Source organism: Physella acuta, unplaced genomic scaffold (genome assembly GCF_028476545.2).
Source record: "Physella acuta isolate Inbredline_101_S28 unplaced genomic scaffold, ASM2847654v3 ptg000571l, whole genome shotgun sequence".
In the NCBI taxonomy this organism is placed as follows: Eukaryota; Metazoa; Mollusca; class Gastropoda; family Physidae; genus Physella; species Physella acuta.
The window spans coordinates 597,803-622,428 of NW_026732090.1; the positions used below are offsets into that span (position 1 = coordinate 597,803).

Here is a 24,626-nt window from a genome sequence, read left to right on the forward strand (position 1 = left end):
TTGTAATGCCCTAGTTATTAGAGTTTGTAATGCTCTAGTCATTAGAGTTTGTAATGCCCTAGTTATTAGAGTTTGTAATGCTCTAGTCATTAGAGTTTGTAATGCCCTAGTTATTAGAGTTTGTAATGCTCTAGTCATTAGAGTTTGTAATGCTCTAGTCACCTTAGTTTGTTATGCTCTAGTCATTAGAGTTTGTTATGCTCTAGTCATTAGAGTTTGTAATGCTCTAGTCACCTTAGTTTGTTATGCTCTAGTCATTAGAGTTTGTAATGCTCTAGTCATTAGAGTTTGTAATGCTCTAGTCATTAGAGTTTGTAATGCTCTAGTCATTAGAGTTTGTAATGCTCTAGTCATTAGAGTTTGTAATGCTCTAGTCATTAGAGTTTGTAATGCTCTAGTCATTAGAGTTTGTAATGCTCTAGTCATTAGAGTTTGTAATGCTCTAGTCATTAGAGTTTGTAATGCTCTAGTCACCTTAGTTTGTAATGCTCTAGTCATTAGAGTTTGTAATGCTCTAGTCATTAGAGTTTGTAATGCTCTAGTCATTAGAGTTTGTAATGCTCTAGTCATTAGAGTTTGTAATGCTCTAGTCATTAGAGTTTGTAATGCTCTAGTCATTAGAGTTTGTAATGCTCTAGTCACCTTAGTTTGTAATGCTCTAGTCATTAGAGTTTGTTATGCTCTAGTCATTAGAGTTTGTAATGCTCTAGTCATTAGAGTTTGTAATGCTCTAGTCATTAGAGTTTGTAATGCTCTAGTCGTTAGAGTTTGTAATGCTCTAGTCATTAGAGTTTGTAATGCTCTAGTCACCTTAGTTTGTTATGCTCTAGTCATTAGAGTTTGTAATGTTCTAGTCATTAGAGTTTGCAATGCTCTAGTCACCTTAGTTTGTTATGCTCTAGTCATTAGAGTTTGTAATGTTCTAGTCATTAGTTTGTAATGCTCTAGTCGTTAGAGTTTGTAATGCTCTAGTCATTAGAGTTTGTAATGCTCTAGTCATTAGAGTTTGTAATGCTCTAGTCACCTTAGTTTGTAATGCTCTAGTCATTAGAGTTTGTTATGCTCTAGTCATTAGAGTTTGTAATGTTCTAGTCATTAGTTTGTAATGCTCTAGTCCCTAGAGTTTGTAATGCTCTAGTCATTAGAGTTTGTAATGCTCTAGTCATTAGAGTTTGTAATGCTCTAGTCATTAGAGATTGTAATGCTCTAGTCATTAGAGTTTGTAATGCTCTAGTCATTAGAGTTTGTAATGCTCTAGTCATTAGAGTTTGTAATGCTCTAGTCACCTTAGTTTGTTATGCTCTAGTCATTAGAGTTTGTAATGCTCTAGTCATTAGAGTTTGTAATGTTCTAGTCATTAGTTTGTAATGCTCTAGTCCCTAGAGTTTGTAATGCTCTAGTCATTAGAGTTTGTAATGCTCTAGTCATTAGAGTTTGTAATGCTCTAGTCATTAGAGATTGTAATGCTCTAGTCATTAGAGTTTGTAATGCTCTAGTCATTAGAGTTTGTAATGCTCTAGTCATTAGAGTTTGTAATCTCTCTCACAAGCATATCTGTGTGTGTTTAAATTATGGAAAAAAAAGTATCTTCAATTAAATAAACGTAAAATTAGAGACGTAGGCCTACGTTAAATCAATTATAAGGGAACAGGTAAAGTAATAAACATAAGTTGGATCAGTTGTAGAGCAACTTACAATTTTAGTCATTATTAGATCAAACAGAACATAAGTTGGATCAGTTGTAGAGCAACTTACAATTTTAGTCATTATTAGATCAAATTGAACATAAGTTGGATCAGTTGTAGAGCAACCTACAATTTTAGTCATTATTAGATCAAATAAAAGAATAAACGCTAAATACTGAAAGACATTCAAAACGAACTTTTGGTCTTAATGCACATGAAGTAGCTTTATTTCTTTGCATTCTTTGCATTCTTTGCATTCTTGTCATTCTTGTCATCCTTCATTTTTAGTGGTATTAGACAAGTGCTCTGCACTACTCTCCCTCCTTTGAACCAGTGGATATAATCGTCGTATTGGTATTGTTTCCCCCTTATTATTTCGCGTTTCACATCAATAACTAGGATAACCTTTTTTGGCAAGATACCGACTTCATCACCTATTACGGGTACGTAGTATATCTTGTACAGACTCGGTCGAACCCATGGAGTTATGTATGTGATCTTTTGATCAATAGCCAGGAGGATTTCGTCTCTTTGATAACTATCTAGCTCGAACTCTACCGGTATGCCGTTGGAGTCCACGCCAATGAACAGGGTACCATTGCATGAGTTGAGGAACGCAACAATGTGGGTAGCTGCCACATCTGCCAGAGCGCTTCAAGAAAAAAAAAAGACAGTTATAATAAAATACTTAAAAAAACTTTTTAAAAAACCACGTTTTTCTTGTGGACTAAAAAGTAGAAAATAACTATTTACATACATTTGATGACAAAAAACGTGGGTCGGGCAGATGGGTCGGGAAATTTGATGGTGAACGTACCCACGTTTTTTGTCATCAAATGTATGTAAATAGTTATTTTCTACTTTTTAGTCCACAAGAAAAACGTGGTTTTTTAAAAAGTTTTTTTAAGTATTTTATTTTCTCCTTTTTAGTCCGTTGCTACACATGAAAAACGTGGTTTTTAAAAAGTTTTTTATATAGTTTATTTTCTACTTTATCTAATCACTTGATTAAGTATGACGTGACTAAGTGTTTTTAAATACACGGACTAAAAAAATCTTGAGCGACCGATACGCTTTAAACAGAGAAAGGGTGTAATTTACGTTGCTGGCGTGGAGATCTACTCACGAATCACGTGATCAAATCTCCCATAAACAAACAAATAAACGCGAAGCTGAGTTAAGGAAAAACGTGTTTATGTGTATTTTAGCATGCCCAGCGTACCAACCGTGTCACCGTTAACAATGTGTTACCGTGTCCGTTCTCCTTTTTAGTCCGTTGCTACACATAAAAAACGTGGTTTTTTAAAAAGTTTTTTTTAAGTATTTTATTTTCTCCTTTTTAATCCGTTGCTACACATGAAAAACGTGGTTTTTAAAAAAGTGTTTATAAATACACGGACTAAAAATCTTGAGCGACCAGGATTCGAACCTGGGTTGTCGCGGCCACAACGCGAAGTACTAACCACTATACGATCACGGCCAGCGCGCTCACATCGATTGGGGCCGAAGTAACTGTGTCAATAGGTCTTCAGTCTTGTCGGTATCTTTAGAAATCATGTCCTCAATTTTATGGTCCTTGGGGCGTAATTAAATTAAGCTAATTACGGTCTCTAATTGCTAGTTTTTATGATTGCATCTGAAATTGTTAGGCGAAAGTAGCATGCATGCCAAATTTCAGGTCTCTAGAGCAATCAGAAGTGGGCTAATTTTCGATGTCAATTTTAACAACAAACAAATCCACACATCCACAAACGCGAAGCTGAGTTAAGAAAAACGTGTTAAAATGTGTTTAAGCCGCCACTACGAATGCTGACTAATTTCACCAAGGATCGGCTGGCAACAAGTTCAAGGCCGTGAATATAAATGGACTAGACTAAACGTTCAACCTTGTGAGGCCTACAGTTACATGTTTGACAACAGAAGACACGTGACAGCTACATGTTTGACAACAGAAGACACGTGACAGCTACATGTTTGACAACAACCAACACGTGACAGCTACATGTTTGACAACAGAAGACACGTGACAGCTACATGTTTGACAACAGAAGACACGTGACAGCTACATGTTTCACAACAACCAATACGTGAAAGCTACATGTTTGACAACAGAAGACACGTGACAGCTACATGTATGACAACAACCAACACGTGACATCTACATGTTTGACAACAACCAACACGTGACAGCTACATGTTTGACAACAACCAACACGTGACAGCTACATGTTTGACAACAGAAGACACGTGACAGCTACATGTTTGACAACAGAAGACACGTGACAGCTACATGTTTGACAACAACCAACACGTGACAGCTACATGTTTGACAACAACCAACACGTGACAGCTACATGTATGACAACAACCAACACGTGACATCTACATGTTTAACAACAGAAGACACGTGACAGCTACATGTTTGACAACAGAAGACACGTGACAGCTACATGTTTCACAACAGAAGACACGTGACATCTACATGTTTGACAACAACCAACACGTGACAGCTACATGTTTGACAACAGAAGACACGTGACAGCTACATGTTTGACAACAGTAGACACGTGACAGCTACATGTTTTACAACAGAAGACACGTGACAGCTACATGTTTGACAACAGAAGACACGTGACAACTACATGTTTGACAACAACCAACACGTGACATCTACATGTTTGACAACAGAAGACACGTGACATCTACATGTTTGACAACAACCAATACGTGACAGCTACATGTTTGACATCAGAAGACACGTGACAGCTAGTTGTTTTAACAACAACCAACACGTGACAGCTACATGTTTGACAACAGAAAACACGTGACATCTACATGTTTGACAACAACCAACACGTGACATCTACATGTTTGACAACAACCAATACGTGACAGCTACATGTTTTACAACAACCAACACGTGACAGCTACATGTTTGACAACAGAAGACACGTGACAGCTACATGTTTCACAACAGAAGACACGTGACAACTACATGTTTGACAACAACCAACACGTGACAGCTACATGTATGACAACAACCAATACGTGACAGCTACATGTTTGACAACAGAAGACACGTGACATCTACATGTTTGACAACAGAAGACACGTGACAGCTACATGTTTGACAACAGAAGACACGTGACAGCTACATGTTTGACAACAACCAATGCGTGACAGCTACATGTTTGACAGCAACCAACACGTGACAGCTACATGTTTGACAACAACCAATACGTGACAGCTACATGTTTGACAACAACCAACTCGTGACAGCTACATGTTTGACAACAACCAACACGTGTCAGCTACATGTTTGACAACAGAAGACACGTGACAGCTACATGTTTGACAACAACCAATTCGTTATAGCTACATGTTTGACAAGAGAAGACACGTGACAGCTACATGTTTGACAACAGTAGACACGTGACAGCTACATGTTTTACAACAACCAACACGTGACAGCTACATGTTTGACAAGAGAAGACTCGTGACAGCTACATGTTTGACAACAGAAGACACGTGACAGCTACATGTTTGACAACAACCAATACGTGACAGCTACATGTTTGACAACAGAAGACACGTGACAGCTACATGTTTAACAACAGAAGACACGTGACAGCTACATGTTTGACAACAACCAACACGTGACAGCTACATGTTTTACAACAACCAACACGTGACAGCTACATGTTTGACAACAGAAGACACGTGACAGCTACATGTTTGACAACAGAAGACACGTGACAGCTACATGTTTGACAACAGAAGACACGTGACAGCTACATGTTTGACAACAGAAGACACGTGACAGCTACATGTTTAATAACAGAAGACACGTGACAGCTACATGTTTCACAACAGAAGACACGTGACAGCTACATGTTTGACAACAGAAGACACGTGACAGCTACATGTTTCACAACAGAAGACACGTGACATCTACATGTTTGACAACAACCAACACGTGACAGCTACATGTTTGACAACAGAAGACACGTGACAGCTACATGTTTGACAACAGTAGACACGTGACAGCTACATGTTTTACAACAGAAGACACGTGACAGCTACATGTTTGACAACAGAAGACACGTGACAACTACATGTTTGACAACAACCAACACGTGACATCTACATGTTTGACAACAGAAGACACGTGACATCTACATGTTTGACAACAACCAATACGTGACAGCTACATGTTTGACATCAGAAGACACGTGACAGCTACATGTTTGACAACAACCAACACGTGACAGCTACATGTTTGACAACAGAAGACACGTGACATCTACATGTCTGACAACAACCAACACGTGACATCTACATGTTTGACAACAACCAATACGTGACAGCTACATGTTTTACAACAACCAACACGTGACAGCTACATGTTTGACAACAGAAGACACGTGACAGCTACATGTTTCACAACAGAAGACACGTGACAACTACATGTTTGACAACAACCAACACGTGACAGCTACATGTATGACAACAACCAATACGTGACAGCTACATGTTTGACAACAGAAGACACGTGACATCTACATGTTTGACAACAGAAGACACGTGACAGCTACATGTTTGACAACAGAAGACACGTGACAGCTACATGTTTGACAACAGAAGACACGTGACAGCTACATGTTTGACAACAACCAATACGTGACAGCTACATGTTTGACAACAACCAACACGTGACAGCTACATGTTTGACAACAACCAATACGTGACAGCTACATGTTTGACAACAACCAACACGTGACAGCTACATGTTTGACAACAACCAATACGTGACAGCTACATGTTTGACAACAGAAGACACGTGACAGCTACATGTTTAACAACAGAAGACACGTGACAGCTACATGTTTAACAACAGAAGACACGTGACAGCTACATGTTTGACAACAACCAATACGTGACAGCTACATGTTTGCCAACAACCAACACGTGACAGCTACATGTATGACAACAACCAATACGTGACAGCTACATGTTTGACAACAGAAGACACGTGACATCTACATGTTTGACAACAGAAGACACGTGACAGCTACATGTTTGACAACAGAAGACACGTGACAGCTACATGTTTGACAACAGAAGACACGTGACAGCTACATGTTTGACAACAACCAATACGTGACAGCTACATGTTTGACAACAACCAACACGTGACAGCTATATGTTTGACAACCAATACGTGACAGCTACATGTTTGACAACAACCAACACGTGACAGCTACATGTTTGACAACAACCAATACGTGACAGCTACATGTTTGACAACAGAAGACACGTGACAGCTACATGTTTAACAACAGAAGACACGTGACAGCTACATGTTTAACAACAGAAGACACGTGACAGCTACATGTTTGACAACAGAAGACACGTGACAGCTACATGTTTGACAACAGAAGACACGTGACAGCTACATGTTTGACAACAGAAGACACGTGACAGCTACATGTTTGACAACAGAAGACACGTGACAGCTACATGTTTGACAACAACCAATACGTGACAGCTACATGTTTGACAACAACCAACACGTGACAGCTACATGTTTGACAACAACCAATACGTGACAGCTACATGTTTGACAACAACCAACACGTGACAGCTACATGTTTGACAACAACCAATACGTGACAGCTACATGTTTGACAACAGAAGACACGTGACAGCTACATGTTTAACAACAGAAGACACGTGACAGCTACATGTTTAACAACAGAAGACACGTGACAGCTACATGTTTGACAACAACCAATACGTGACAGCTACATGTTTGACAACAACCAACACGTGACAGCTACATGTATGACAACAACCAATACGTGACATCTACATGTTTGACAACAGAAGACACGTGACAGCTACATGTTTGACAACAGAAGACACGTGACAGCTACATGTTTGACAACAGAAGACACGTGACAGCTACATGTTTGACAACAACCAATACGTGACAGCTACATGTTTGACAACAACCAACACGTGACAGCTATATGTTTGACAACCAATACGTGACAGCTACATGTTTGACAACAACCAACACGTGACAGCTACATGTTTGACAACAACCAATACGTGACAGCTACATGTTTGACAACAGAAGACACGTGACAGCTACATGTTTAACAACAGAAGACACGTGACAGCTACATGTTTAACAACAGAAGACACGTGACAGCTACATGTTTGACAACAGAAGACACGTGACAGCTACATGTTTGACAACAGAAGACACGTGACAGCTACATGTTTGACAACAGAAGACACGTGACAGCTACATGTTTGACAACAACCAATACGTGACAGCTACATGTTTGACAACAACCAATACGTGACAGCTACATGTCTGACAACAGAAAAGTTGTGGCTTACTTTAAATGTCTATCTGGATCATAATCTGGGTAACACTTGTACGCTCCCGCGTACCCCGCTCGCGGCACTATTCTCATATTGTCCTCGAAGTAGAAGGGGCCATAACAGAAGCTCTTCTGTATCATTTCGGTGCTGGTTGCTTGATCGTCCATTTTTGGTTTAATCCTGCTTGGGGCATCCTCAGGTAATTCCCATTCTGTGGCAAAGCGATGCGGATCGGACAGTCTGACGCTTTTGTTCTCGGGCGGAACAGGGGTAAAGTTTTCTCCCCAAATCACGCACAAACCCCGCGTGTCTTTTGGCTCGTAGGTTCTAAAAGGAGCCGTTTTTCCCATTTCTCTAATCCCTTCATCGACGTCCGTACTTGGTGACTGCCAAACCATTGAACAAAATACATTTCATGATAAGAACTGTCACAGCGTATATAAATCTGCTAAACCATTGAACAAAATACATTTCATGATAAGAACTGTCACAGCGTATATAAATCTGCTAAACCATTGAACAAAATACATTTCATGATAAGAACTGTCACAGCGTATATAAATCTGCTAAACCATTGAACAAAATACATTTCATGATAAGAACTGTCACAGCGTATATAAATCTGCTAAACCATTGAACAAAATACATGTCATGATAAGAACTGTCACAGCGTATATAAATCTGCTAAACCATTGAACAAAATACATTTCATGATAAGAACTGTCACAGCGTATATAAATCTTGACTTAAACAAATGGCACAGTGTGTAGGCTGTAGACCTATACAGCTGTGATTGTTAACTCTGCCTTGAAAGGAGAGACGGTTAACCTATTTTTAGTCATTAAAATACACTGTTTGAAATAGTACTCGATATAAAAATGAGAGGAAACATAAGTAATAAAACTTACTACACTGAATCACAACTTCATTCTTTCGAAAGGTCAACGAAGGTAGTTTCCTCTTGTATTCATCCAATGTGCACCCCCCCCCCCAACACCTCATTCACTCAAGGTATATACACTCATTCTCTCACTCTAGTCTGTGAGCGATACGAAAAAAAAGCAGTGACGCCCTACGTAACTAACCTGTCCTCCGTCTGTAAACCCGTCACTAACCTGTCCCCCGTCACTAACCTGTCCCCCGTCACTAACCTGTCCCCCGTCACTAACCTGTCCCCCGTCACTAACCTGTCCCCCGTCACTAACCCCGTCACTAACCTGTCCCCCGTCACTAACCTGTCCCCCGTCACTAACCTGTCCCCCGTCACTAACCTGTCCCCCGTCACTAACCCCGTCACTAACCTGTCCCCCGTCACTAACCTGTCCCCCGTCACTAACCTGTCCCCCGTCACTAACCTGTCCACCGTCACTAACCCCGTCACTAACCTGTCCCCCGTCACTAACCTGTCCCCCGTCACTAACCCCGTCACTAACCTGTCCCCCGTCACTAACCTGTCCCCCGTCACTAACCCCGTCACTAACCTGTCCCCCGTCACTAACCTGTCCCCCGTCACTAACCCCGTCACTAACCTGTCCCCCGTCACTAACCTGTCCACCGTCACTAACCCCGTCACTAACCTGTCCCCCGTCACTAACCTGTCCCCCGTCACTAACCCCGTCACTAACCTGTCCCCCGTCACTAACCTGTCCCCCGTCACTAACCTGTCCCACGTCACTAACCTGTCCCACGTCACTAACCCCGTCACTAACCTGTCCCCCGTCACTAACCTGTCCCCCGTCACTAACCTGTCCACCGTCACTAACCTGTCCACCGTCACTAACCTGTCCCCCGTCACTAACCTGTCCCCCGTCACTAACCTGTCCACCGTCACTAACCTGTCCACCGTCACTAACCCCGTCACTAACCTGTCCCCCGTCACTAACCTGTCCCCCGTCACTAACCCCGTCACTAACCTGTCCCCCGTCACTAACCTGTCCCCCGTCACTAACCCCGTCACTAACCTGTCCCCCGTCACTAACCTGTCCCCCGTCACTAACCTGTCCCCCGTCACTAACCTGTCCACCGTCACTAACCTGTCCACCGTCACTAACCCCGTCACTAACCTGTCCCCCGTCACTAACCTGTCCCCCGTCACTAACCTGTCCCCCGTCACTAACCTGTCCCCCGTCACTAACCTGTCCCCCGTCACTAACCTGTCCCCCGTCACTAACCTGTCCCCCGTCACTAACCCCGTCACTAACCTGTCCCCCGTCACTAACCTGTCCACCGTCACTAACCTGTCCCCCGTCACTAACCCCGTCACTAACCTGTCCCCCGTCACTAACCTGTCCCCCGTCACTAACCTGTCCCCCGTCACTAACCTGTCCCCCGTCACTAACCCCGTCACTAACCTGTCCCCCGTCACTAACCTGTCCCCCGTCACTAACCTGTCCCCCGTCACTAACCTGTCCCCCGTCACTAACCTGTCCCCCGTCACTAACCTGTCCCCCGTCACTAACCTGTCCCCCGTCACTAACCTGTCCCCCGTCACTAACCTGTCCCCCGTCACTAACCTGTCCCCCGTCACTAACCTGTCCCCCGTCACTAACCTGTCCCACGTCACTAACCTGTCCACCGTCACTAACCCCGTCACTAACCTGTCCCCCGTCACTAACCTGTCCCCCGTCACTAACCTGTCCCCCGTCACTAACCTGTCCACCGTCACTAACCCCGTCACTAACCTGTCCCCCGTCACTAACCTGTCCCCCGTCACTAACCTGTCCCCCGTCACTAACCTGTCCCCCGTCACTAACCCCGTCACTAACCTGTCCCCCGTCACTAACCCCGTCACTAACCTGTCCCCCGTCACTAACCTGTCCCCCGTCACTAACCTGTCCCCCGTCACTAACCTGTCCCCCGTCACTAACCTGTCCCCCGTCACTAACCTGTCCCCCGTCACTAACCTGTCCCCCGTCACTAACCCCGTCACTAACCTGTCCCCCGTCACTAACCTGTCCCCCGTCACTAACCTGTCCCCCGTCACTAACCTGTCCCCCGTCACTAACCTGTCCCACGTCACTAACCCCGTCACTAACCTGTCCCCCGTCACTAACCTGTCCCCCGTCACTAACCTGTCCCCCGTCACTAACCTGTCCCACGTCACTAACCCCGTCACTAACCTGTCCCCCGTCACTAACCCCGTCACTAACCTGTCCCCCGTCACTAACCTGTCCCCCGTCACTAACCTGTCCACCGTCACTAACCCCGTCACTAACCTGTCCCCCGTCACTAACCTGTCCACCGTCACTAACCTGTCCCCCGTCACTAACCTGTCCACCGTCACTAACCTGTCCACCGTCACTAACCTGTCCCCCGTCACTAACCTGTCCCCCGTCACTAACCTGTCCCACGTCACTAACCCCGTCACTAACCTGTCCCCCGTCACTAACCCCGTCACTAACCTGTCCCCCGTCACTAACCTGTCCCCCGTCACTAACCTGTCCCCCGTCACTAACCCCGTCACTAACCCCGTCACTAACCTGTCCCCCGTCACTAACCCCGTCACTAACCTGTCCCCCGTCACTAACCTGTCCACCGTCACTAACCTGTCCCCCGTCACTAACCTGTCCACCGTCACTAACCTGTCCCCCGTCACTAACCCCGTCACTAACCCCGTCACTAACCCCGTCACTAACCTGTCCCACGTCACTAACCCCGTCACTAACCTGTCCCCCGTCACTAACCTGTCCCCCGTCACTAACCTGTCCCCCGTCACTAACCTGTCCCACGTCACTAACCCCGTCACTAACCTGTCCCCCGTCACTAACCCCGTCACTAACCTGTCCCCCGTCACTAACCTGTCCCCCGTCACTAACCTGTCCACCGTCACTAACCCCGTCACTAACCTGTCCCCCGTCACTAACCTGTCCACCGTCACTAACCTGTCCCCCGTCACTAACCTGTCCACCGTCACTAACCTGTCCACCGTCACTAACCTGTCCCCCGTCACTAACCTGTCCCCCGTCACTAACCTGTCCCACGTCACTAACCCCGTCACTAACCTGTCCCCCGTCACTAACCCCGTCACTAACCTGTCCCCCGTCACTAACCTGTCCCCCGTCACTAACCTGTCCCCCGTCACTAACCCCGTCACTAACCCCGTCACTAACCTGTCCCCCGTCACTAACCTGTCCACCGTCACTAACCTGTCCCCCGTCACTAACCCCGTCACTAACCCCGTCACTAACCCCGTCACTAACCTGTCCCCCGTCACTAACCTGTCCCCCGTCACTAACCCCGTCACTAACCTGTCCCCCGTCACTAACCTGTCCCACGTCACTAACCCCGTCACTAACCTGTCCCCCGTCACTAACCTGTCCACCGTCACTAACCTGTCCCACGTCACTAACCCCGTCACTAACCTGTCCCCCGTCACTAACCTGTCCACCGTCACTAACCCCGTCACTAACCTGTCCCCCGTCACTAACCTGTCCCCCGTCACTAACCTGTCCACCGTCACTAACCTGTCCACCGTCACTAACCTGTCCACCGTCACTAACCTGTCCCCCGTCACTAACCTGTCCACCGTCACTAACCCCGTCACTAACCTGTCCCCCGTCACTAACCTGTCCCCCGTCACTAACCTGTCCCCCGTCACTAACCTGTCCCCCGTCACTAACCTGTCCCCCGTCACTAACCTGTCCCCCGTCACTAACCTGTCCCCCGTCACTAACCCCGTCATTAACCTGTCCCCCGTCACTAACCCCGTCACTAACCTGTCCCCCGTCACTAACCTGTCCCCCGTCACTAACCTGTCCCCCGTCACTAACCCCGTCACTAACCCCGTCACTAACCCCGTCACTAACCCCGTCACTAACCTGTCCCCCGTCACTAACCCCGTCACTAACCTGTCCCCCGTCACTAACCTGTCCCCCGTCACTAACCCCGTCACTAACCCCGTCACTAACCTGTCCCCCGTCACTAACCTGTCCACCGTCACTAACCTGTCCCCCGTCACTAACCTGTCCCCCGTCACTAACCTGTCCCCCGTCACTAACCTGTCCCCCGTCACTAACCTGTCCCCCGTCACTAACCTGTCCCCCGTCACTAACCTGTCCCCCGTCACTAACCTGTCCCCCGTCACTAACCTGTCCACCGTCACTAACCCCGTCACTAACCTGTCCCCCGTCACTAACCTGTCCCCCGTCACTAACCTGTCCCACGTCACTAACCTGTCCACCGTCACTAACCCCGTCACTAACCTGTCCCACGTCACTAACCCCGTCACTAACCTGTCCCCCGTCACTAACCTGTCCCCCGTCACTAACCTGTCCCCCGTCACTAACCCCGTCACTAACCTGTCCCACGTCACTAACCCCGTCACTAACCCCGTCACTAACCTGTCCCCCGTCACTAACCTGTCCCCCGTCACTAACCCCGTCACTAACCCCGTCACTAACCTGTCCCCCGTCACTAACCTGTCCCCCGTCACTAACCTGTCCCCCGTCACTAACCCCGTCACTAACCTGTCCCCCGTCACTAACCCCGTCACTAACCCCGTCACTAACCCCGTCACTAACCTGTCCCCCGTCACTAACCTGTCCCCCGTCACTAACCTGTCCCCCGTCACTAACCTGTCCCCCGTCACTAACCTGTCCCCCGTCACTAACCTGTCCCCCGTCACTAACCTGTCCCCCGTCACTAACCTGTCCCCCGTCACTAACCTGTCCCCCGTCACTAACCTGTCCCCCGTCACTAACCTGTCCCCCGTCACTAACCTGTCCACCGTCACTAACCCCGTCACTAACCTGTCCCCCGTCACTAACATGTCCCCCGTCACTAACCTGTCCCACGTCACTAACCTGTCCACCGTCACTAACCCCGTCACTAACCTGTCCCACGTCACTAACCCCGTCACTAACCTGTCCCCCGTCACTAACCTGTCCCCCGTCACTAACCTGTCCCCCGTCACTAACCTGTCCCCCGTCACTAACCCCGTCACTAACCTGTCCCACGTCACTAACCCCGTCACTAACCCCGTCACTAACCTGTCCCCCGTCACTAACCCCGTCACTAACCCCGTCACTAACCTGTCCCCCGTCACTAACCTGTCCCCCGTCACTAACCTGTCCCACGTCACTAACCTGTCCCACGTCACTAACCTGTCCACCGTCACTAACCCCGTCACTAACCTGTCCCCCGTCACTAACCCCGTCACTAACCTGTCCCCCGTCACTAACCTGTCCCCCGTCACTAACCCCGTCACTAACCTGTCCCCCGTCACTAACCTGTCCCCCGTCACTAACCCCGTCACTAACCTGTCCCCCGTCACTAACCCCGTCACTAACCCCGTCACTAACCTGTCCCCCGTCACTAACCTGTCCCCCGTCACTAACCCCGTCACTAACCCCGTCACTAACCTGTCCCCCGTCACTAACCCCGTCACTAACCTGTCCACCGTCACTAACCCCGTCACTAACCCGTCACTAACCTGTCCCCCGTCACTAACCTGTCCACCGTCACTAACCCCGTCACTAACCTGTCCCCCGTCACTAACCCCGTCACTAACCCCGTCACTAACCTGTCCCCCGTCACTAACCTGTCCACCGTCACTAACCTGTCCCCCGTCACTAACCTGTCCACCGTCACTAACCCCGTCACTAACCCCGTCACTAACCTGTCCCCCGTCACTAACCTGTCCCCCGTCACTAACCTGTCCCCCGTCACTAACCCCGTCACTAACCTGTCCCCCGTCACTAACCTGTCCCCCGTCACTAACCTGTCCCCCGTCACTAACCTGTCCCCCGTCACTAACCTGTCCCACGTCACTAACCTGTCCCCCGTCACTAACCTGTCCCCCGTCACTAACCTGTCCCCCGTCACTAACCCCGTCACTAACCCCGTCACTAACCTGTCCCCCGTCACTAACCTGTCCCCCGTCACTAACCCCGTCACTAAACCCGTCACTAACCTGTCCCCCGTCACTAACCTGTCCCCCGTCACTAACCTGTCCCCCATCACTAACCCCGTCACTAACCTGTCCCCCGTCACTAACCTGTCCCCCGTCACTAACCTGTCCCCCGTCACTAACCCCGTCACTAACCCCGTCACTAACCTGTCCCCCGTCACTAACCTGTCCACCGTCACTAACCCCGTCACTAACCTGTCCCCCGTCACTAACCTGTCCCCCGTCACTAACCCCGTCACTAACCCCGTCACTAACCCCGTCACTAACCTGTCCCCCGTCACTAACCTGTCCACCGTCACTAACCCCGTCACTAACCTGTCCCCCGTCACTAACCTGTCCCCCGTCACTAACCTGTCCCCCGTCACTAACCTGTCCCCCGTCACTAACCTGTCCCCCGTCACTAACCTGTCCCCCGTCACTAACCCCGTCACTAAGCCCGTCACTAACCTGTCCCCCGTCACTAACCTGTCCCCCGTCACTAACCTGTCCCACGTCACTAACCTGTCCCCCGTCACTAACCTGTCCCACGTCACTAACCCCGTCACTAACCTGTCCCCCGTCACTAACCCCGTCACTAACCCCGTCACTAACCCCGTCACTAACCCCGTCACTAACCTGTCCCCCGTCACTAACCCCGTCACTAACCTGTCCACCGTCACTAACCTGTCCCCCGTCACTAACCCCGTCACTAACCCCGTCACTAACCCCGTCACTAACCCCGTCACTAACCTGTCCCCCGTCACTAACCCCGTCACTAACCCCGTCACTAACCTGTCCCCCGTCACTAACCCCGTCACTAACCTGTCCACCGTCACTAACCCCGTCACTAACCCCGTCACTAACCTGTCCCCCGTCACTAACCTGTCCACCGTCACTAACCCCGTCACTAACCCCGTCACTAACCTGTCCCCCGTCACTAACCCCGTCACTAACCCCGTCACTAACCTGTCCCCCGTCACTAACCTGTCCACCGTCACTAACCCCGTCACTAACCTGTCCCCCGTCACTAACCTGTCCACCGTCACTAACCCCGTCACTAACCTGTCCCCCGTCACTAACCTGTCCCCCGTCACTAACCTGTCCCCCGTCACTAACCTGTCCCACGTCACTAACCTGTCCCACGTCACTAACCCCGTCACTAACCTGTCCCCCGTCACTAACCTGTCCCCCGTCACTAACCTGTCCCCCGTCACTAACCTGTCCCCCGTCACTAACCTGTCCCCCGTCACTAACCCCGTCACTAACCTGTCCCCCGTCACTAACCTGTCCACCGTCACTAACCTGTCCCCCGTCACTAACATGTCCCCCGTCACTAACCTGTCCCCCGTCACTAACCTGTCCCCCGTCACTAACCCCGTCACTAACCTGTCCCCCGTCACTAACCTGTCCCCCGTCACTAACCTGTCCCCCGTCACTAACCCCGTCACTAACCTGTCCCCCGTCACTAACCTGTCCCCCGTCACTAACCTGTCCCCCGTCACTAACCCCGTCACTAAGCCCGTCACTAACCTGTCCCCCGTCACTAACCCCGTCACTAACCTGTCCCACGTCACTAACCTGTCCCCTGTCACTAACCTGTCCCCCGTCACTAAGCCCGTCACTAACCTGTCCCCCGTCACTAACCCCGTCACTAACCTGTCCCACGTCACTAACCTGTCCCCCGTCACTAACCTGTCCCCAGTCACTAACCTGTCCCCCGTCACTAACCTGTCCCCCGTCACTAACCTGTCCCCCGTCACTAACCCCGTCACTAACCTGTCCCCCGTCACTAACCTGTCCCCCGTCACTAACCTGTCCCCCGTCACTAACCTGTCCCCCGTCACTAACCTGTCCCCCGTCACTAACCTGTCCCCCGTCACTAACCCCGTCACTAAGCCCGTCACTAACCTGTCCCCCGTCACTAACCCCGTCACTAACCTGTCCCACGTCACTAACCTGTCCCCCGTCACTAACCTGTCCCCCGTCACTAACCCCGTCACTAACCTGTCCCCCGTCACTAACCTGTCCCCCGTCACTAACCTGTCCCCCGTCACTAACCTGTCCCCCGTCACTAACCTGTCCCCCGTCACTAACCCCGTCACTAACCTGTCCCCCGTCACTAACCTGTCCCCCGTCACTAACCCCGTCACTAACCCCGTCACTAACCTGTCCACCGTCACTAACCTGTCCCCCGTCACTAACCCCGTCACTAACCCCGTCACTAACCTGTCCCCCGTCACTAACCTGTCCACCGTCACTAACCCCGTCACTAACCTGTCCCCCGTCACTAACCTGTCCCCCGTCACTAACCTGTCCCCCGTCACTAACCTGTCCCCCGTCACTAACCTGTCCCCCGTCACTAACCCCGTCACTAAGCCCGTCACTAACCTGTCCCCCGTCACTAACCTGTCCCCCGTCACTAACCTGTCCCACGTCACTAACCTGTCCCCCGTCACTAACCTGTCCCACGTCACTAACCCCGTCACTAACCTGTCCCCCGTCACTAACCCCGTCACTAACCCCGTCACTAACCCCGTCACTAACCCCGTCACTAACCCCGTCACTAACCTGTCCACCGTCACTAACCTGTCCCCCGTCACTAACCCCGTCACTAACCCCGTCACTAACCCCGTCACTAACCCCGTCACTAACCTGTCCCCCGTCACTAACCCCGTCACTAGCCCCGTCACTAACCTGTCCCCCGTCACTAACCCCGTCACTAACCTGTCCACCGTCACTAACCCCGTCACTAACCCCGTCACTAACCTGTCCCCCGTCACTAACCTGTCCCCCGTCACTAACCTGTCCACCGTCACTAACCCCGTCACTAACCTGTCCCCCGTCACTAACCCCGTCACTAACCCCGTCACTAACCTGTCCCCCGTCACTAACCTGTCCACCGTCACTAACCCCGTCACTAACCTGTCCCCCGTCACTAACCTGTCCACCGTCACTAACCCCGTCACTAACCTGTCCCCCGTCACTAACCTGTCCCCCGTCACTAACCTGTCCCCCGTCACTAACCTGTCCCCCGTCACTAACCCCGTCACTAACCCCGTCACTAACCTGTCCCCCGTCACTAACCTGTCCCCCGTCACTAACCTGTCCCCCGTCACTAACCTGTCCCACGTCACTAACCTGTCCCCCGTCACTAACCTGTCCCCCGTCACTAACCTGTCCCCCGTCACTAACCTGTCCCCCGTCACTAACCTGTCCCCCGTCACTAACCTGTCCCCCGTCACTAACCTGTCCCCCGTCACTAACCTGTCCCCCGTCACTAACCTGTCCCCCGTCACTAACCTGTCCCCCGTCACTAACCTGTCCCCCGTCACTAACCTGTCCACCGTCACTAACCTGTCCCACGTCACTAACCTGTCCCCCGTCACTAACCTGTCCCCCGTCACTAACCTGTCCACCGTCACTAACCTGTCCCCCGTCACTAACCCCGTCACTAACCTGTCCCCCGTCACTAACCTGTCCCCCGTCACTAACCTGTCCCCCGTCACTAACCCCGTCACTAAGCCCGTCACTAACCTGTCCCCCGTCACTAACCCCGTCACTAACCTGTCCCACGTCACTAACCTGTCCCCTGTCACTAACCTGTCCCCCGTCACTAAGCCCGTCACTAACCTGTCCCCCGTCACTAACCCCGTCACTAACCCCGTCACTAACCTGTCCCCCGTCACTAACCTGTCCCCTGTCACTAACCTGTCCCCCGTCACTAAGCCCGTCACTAACCTGTCCCCCGTCACTAACCTGTCCCCCGTCACTAACCTGTCCCCCGTCACTAACCCCGTCACTAACCCCGTCACTAAGCCCGTCACTAACCTGTCCCCCGTCACTAACCCCGTCACTAACCTGTCCCACGTCACTAACCTGTCCCCTGTCACTAACCTGTCCCCCGTCACTAAGCCCGTCACTAACCTGTCCCCCGTCACTAACCTGTCCCCCGTCACTAACCCCGTCACTAACCCCGTCACTAACCCCGTCACTAACCCCGTCACTAACCTGTCCCCCGTCACTAACCTGTCCCCCGTCACTAACCCCGTCACTAACCCCGTCACTAAGCCCGTCACTAACCTGTCCCCCGTCACTAACCCCGTCACTAACCTGTCCCACGTCACTAACCTGTCCCCTGTCACTAACCTGTCCCCCGTCACTAACCCCGTCACTAACCTGTCCCCCGTCACTAACCTGTCCCCCGTCACTAACCTGTCCCCCGTCACTAACCTGTCCCACGTCACTAACCTGTCCCCCGTCACTAACCTGTCCCCAGTCACTAACCTGTCCCCCGTCACTAACCTGTCCCCCGTCACTAACCCCGTCACTAACCTGTCCCCCGTCACTAACCTGTCCCCCGTCACTAACCCCGTCACTAACCTGTCCCCCGTCACTAACCTGTCCCCCGTCACTAACCTGTCCCCCGTCACTAACCCCGTCACTAACCTGTCCCCCGTCACTAACCTGTCCCACGTCACTAACCCCGTCACTAACCTGTCCCCCGTCACTAACCCCGTCACTAACCTGTCCCCCGTCACTAACCTGTCCCCCGTCACTAACCCCGTCACTAACCCCGTCACTAACCCCGTCACTAACCCCGTCACTAACCCCGTCACTAACCTGTCCCCCGTCACTAACCCCGTCACTAACCCCGTCACTAACCTTTATCTGTGTTCTAACTTGTTGAAAACTGATCGTCTTCATCACGCTCGGGTCGTCTGTAAGACGCCGTAGATCAAATAAATTTATGATGCTGCTCAGCTCCGTCATCACCTACACAAACACACACACACGAATAAATTTATGATGCTGCTCAGCTCGTCATCACCTACACAAACACACACACACAAATAAATTTATGATGCTGCTCAGCTCGTCATCACCTACACAAACACACACACACAAATAAATTTATGATGCTGCTCAGCTCGTCATCACCTACACAAACACACACACACGAATAAATTTATGATGCTGCTCAGCTCCGTCATCACCTACACAAACACACACACACAAATAAATTTATGATGCTGCTCAGCTCGTCATCACCTACACAAACACACACACACACATAAATTTATGATGCTGCTCAGCTCCGTCATCACCTACACAAACACACACACACAAATAAATTTATGATGCTGCTCAGCTCCGTCATCACCTACACAAACACACACACACAAATATATTTATGATGCTCCTCAACTCCGTCATCACCTACACTGCTATAATATATATATATATATATATATATATATATATATATATATATATATATATATATATATATATATTTATAGATTTATTTATTTATTTATTTATATATAGCAATTTTAAAGTTCCGGTTTTTCTTCTTCTTCGATGTTAATTTTAGTGTTGGAAAGGATTCCTTCCAGGACACTTAGGTCTACGTGTCAACTGGTTATGCGCTATTTAGGTCGTTGACTCCGATTTGCTTCTATAGAACTAATTAGAAGACAGCAGTAATTTGTAGACGTCCTCAGCTATCAACTGTTCGAGGGTTCAAACTCGTGACTTATAAGCTTTACTACGCCGCCCCCCCCCCCCCCCCTACCAACCCAAACGTTTTGTTTTTATTGAAAACTTATTGGACGTTTCATTATGAAACACAGCGATGTTGTTAGTAGCTGGGAAAGAAATGAGCTGATCGAAACGATATGACCTGAAAAAAAAAAGTCTTAAACGAACTGTTTATAAATTATTCTTGTACTCGACCTTAACAGCATACAACTCTTGCTCGGGATTGAACAAGTCGAAACGATATGACCTGAAAAAAAAAGTCTTAAACGAACTGTTTATAAATTATTCTTGTACTCGACCTTAACAGCATACAACTCTTGCTCGGGATTGAACAAGTCGACTCTGGCGAACCCAGCCTCGGGGTTGACGGATATCGACTTGATTTGGTCGCATCGGAATCCCACGGTGCTGAGTACACGGAATACGTTCTTGGCCATTGTGTCAGGGTCCATGTTGGTGCGTAGTGGGCCAATCATAACACCGCATGGTTTGTTCGACATCTTGGTCTATCCTGGAAATATGGGACTAGGGCGACATTCAGACAAGGGTAACATCAAGATATTGGCGACATTTAGACAAGGGTAACATCAAGATATTGGCGACATTCACACCAGGGTAACATCAAGATATTGGCGACATTCAGACAAGGGTAACATCAATATATTGGCGACATTCAGACAAGGGTAACATCAAGATATTGGCGACATTCAGACAAGGGTAACATCAAGATATTGGCGACGTTCAGACAAGGGTAACATCAAGATATTGGCGACATTCAGACAAGGGTAACATCAAGATATTGGCGACATTCACACAAGGGTAACATCAAGATATTGGCGACATTTAGACAAGGGTAACATCAAGATATTGGCGACATTCAGACAAGGGTAACATCAAGATATTGGCGACATTCAGACAAGGGTAACATCAAGATATTGGCGACATTCAGACAAGGGTAACATCAAGATATTGGCGACGTTCAGACAAGGGTAACATCAAGATATTGGCGACATTCACACAAGGGTAACATCAAGATATTGGCGACATTCAGACAAGGGTAACATCAAGATATTGGCGACATTCAGACAAGGGTAACATCAAGATATTGGCGACGTTCAGACAAGGGTAACATCAAGATATTGGCGACATTCAGACAAGGGTAACATCAAGATATTGGCGACGTTCAGACAAGGGTAACATCAAGATATTGGCGACATTCAGACAAAGGTAACATCAAGATATTGGCGACGTTCAGACAAGGGTAACATCAAGATATTGGCGACGTTCAGACAAGGGTAACATCAAGATATTGGCGACATTAAGACAAGGCTAACATCAAGATATTGGCGACATTTAGACAAGGGTAACATCAAGATATTGGCGACATTCAGACAAGGGTAACATCAAGATATTGGCGACATTCACACAAGGGTAACATCAAGATATTGGCGACATTCAGACAAGGGTAACATCAAGATATTGGCGACGTTCAGACAAGGGTAACATCAAGATATTGGCGACATTCACACAAGGGTAACATCAAGATATTGGCGACGTTCAGACAAGGGTAACATCAAGATATTGGCGACGTTCAGACAAGGGTAACATCAAGATATTGGCGACATTCAGACAAGGGTAACATCAAGATATTGGCGACATTTAGACAAGGGTAACATCAAGATATTGGCGACATTCAGACAAGGGTAACATCAAGATATTGGCGACATTCACACAAGGGTAACATCAAGATATTGGCGACGATCAGACAAGGGTAACATCAAGATATTGGCGACGTTCAGACAAAGGTAACATCAAGATATTGGCGACATTCAGACAAGGGTAACATCAAGATATTGGCGAAATTTAGACAAGGGTAACATCAAGATATTGGCGACATTCAGACAAGGGTAACATCAAGATATTGGCGACATTAAGACAAAGGTAACATCAAGATATTGGCGACATTCAGACAAGGGTAACATCAAGATATTGGCGACATTCAGACAAGGGTAACATCAAGATATTGGCGACATTTAGACAAGGGTAACATCAAGATATTGGCGACATTCAGACAAGGGTAACATCAAGATATTGGCGACGTTCAGACAAGGGTAACATCAAGATATTGGCGACATTCAGACAAGGGTAACATCAAGATATTGGCGACATTCAGACAAGGGTAACATCAAGATATTGGCGACATTCAGACAAGGGTAACATCAAGATATTGGCGACATTTAGACAAGGGTAACATCAAGATATTGGCGACGTTCAGACAAGGGTAACATCAAGATATTGGCGACATTCAGACAAGGGTAACATCAAGATATTGGCGACATTTAGACAAGGCTAACATCAAGATATTGGCGACATTTAGACAAGGGTAACATCAAGATATTGGCGACATTCAGACAAGGGTAACATCAAGATATTGGCGACATTCAGACAAAGGTAACATCAAGATATTGGCGACATTCAGACAAGGGTAACATCAAGATATTGGCGACGTTCAGACAAGGGTAACATCAAGATATTGGCGACATTCACACAAGGGTAACATCAAGATATTGGCGACATTTAGACAAGGGTAACATCAAGATATTGGCGACATTCACACAAGGGTAACATCAAGATATTGGCGACATTTAGGTCATGTCAATGTATTTAACAGTTACAAAATTCAAGACATGTTTACTTACTTAGAATTACTTACTAAGAATTGCAGCTACAATTCTCATATGCCTACCTTATCTGTACTTATAGTTAGAGCAAAATGCGCAGACAGTGAGGTTTCAGCAGCTTCCTACAATATATTACGGGTTAGAGTTAAATTTAGATCTAGATCTAGCTTTATTTCCATTTGTAGATCAAAATGCCAGCAACAAAAACCTAAGCCTAGACTTACCTAGACTAATTATCTGTGGGTCTAAGCTAACTTTGAACTAATTGTTTTGTAGAACTGCACTCTATTGTACTTGGTCCAAAATGAAAGCTGGCCCACGGAAGTCTAGAAGTGAAGCCATGAGCGGCGCAGACAAGCTACTTTGTCCGCGCCTTGTTCCTAAAAGTTTGTTGGCCGTCTGTGGTCATTTCATGTGCTTAATGGTGTCGACTGCAGCAGTTAGTGCGCAATTTTGTTTCAAGATCGGGGTAGTGTGTAGAAAAATACTAAAAATACTTGGTCGGTCCGTCTGTCGGAAATTTTACGAACAAAGTAAAAGTTCTAATTCTCTGGTTTCTGTCAAATTTTGAGTGACCGGAAGTAGTACTTTCCGCTACTCCCGATTTTTAAAAAAACGCGTATGAATTTATAAAGTACTAATGTTCCGCAAACTATATGTCACAAGGAAAGACTGTGGCTACAACCACATGACACAACCTGAATGTCACAAGGGAAGACCGTGGCTACAACCACATGACACAACCTGAATGTCACAAGGGAAGACCGTGGCTACAACCACATGACACAACCTGGATGTCACAAGGGAAGACCGTGGCTACAACCACATGACACAACCTGGATGTCACAAGGGAAGACCGTGGCTACAACCACATGACACAACCTGAATATCACAAGGGAAGACCGTGGCTACAACCACATGACACAGCCTGGATGTCACAAGGGAAGACCGTGGTTACAACCACATGACACAACCTGAATGTCACAAGGGAAGACCGTGGCTACAACCACATGACACAACCTGAATGTCACAAGGGAAGACCGTGGCTACAACCACATGACACAACCTGAATGTCACAAGAGAAGACCGTGGCTACAACCACATGACACAACCTGAATGTCACAAGACCGTGGCTACAACCACATGACACAACCTGAATGTCACAAGGGAAGACCGTGGCTACAACCACATGACGTTACCTGAATGTCACAAGAGAAGACCGTGGCTACAACCACATGACACAACCTGGATGTCACAAGGGAAGACCGTGGCTACAACCACATGACACAACCTGGATGTCAAAAGGGAAGACCGTGGCTACAACCACATGACACAACCTGGATGTCAAAAGGGAAGACCGTGGCTACAACCACATGACACAACCTGAATGTCACAAGGGAAGACCGTGGCTACAACCACATGACACAACCTGAATGT

General features: G+C 48.3%; 2 protein-coding genes across 8 annotated transcripts in view; one reads left to right on the forward strand and one right to left on the reverse strand.

Moving 5' to 3' along the window:
* LOC131946779 (uncharacterized) overlaps positions 1 to 24,626 on the forward strand; it is a gene marked incomplete at its 5' end in the record, with an annotated part of 64,798 nt that overhangs the window by 25,135 nt on the left and 15,037 nt on the right. The window lies entirely within an intron of this gene.
* Positions 1,895 to 23,650, reverse strand: LOC131946785 (uncharacterized). Of its 7 annotated transcripts, none has more exons than XM_059307718.1 (6): positions 23,414 to 23,611; positions 23,255 to 23,311; positions 20,808 to 21,014; positions 19,630 to 19,740; positions 8,097 to 8,467; positions 1,895 to 2,337 (listed from the first exon to the last, which is right to left on the reverse strand). In XM_059307718.1, exons 3-6 carry the CDS (start codon positions 21,006 to 21,008, stop codon positions 1,911 to 1,913), a joined length of 1,110 nt encoding a protein of 369 aa, XP_059163701.1. In that variant the 5' UTR covers positions 21,009 to 21,014; positions 23,255 to 23,311; positions 23,414 to 23,611; the 3' UTR covers positions 1,895 to 1,910. The 7 variants fall into 7 exon arrangements, 6 of the variants coding, with proteins under 6 accessions (XP_059163701.1, XP_059163700.1, XP_059163697.1 ...); XM_059307717.1 differs by having other exon boundaries at positions 20,808 to 21,019; positions 23,414 to 23,610; XM_059307714.1 differs by having other exon boundaries at positions 20,808 to 21,033; positions 23,414 to 23,610.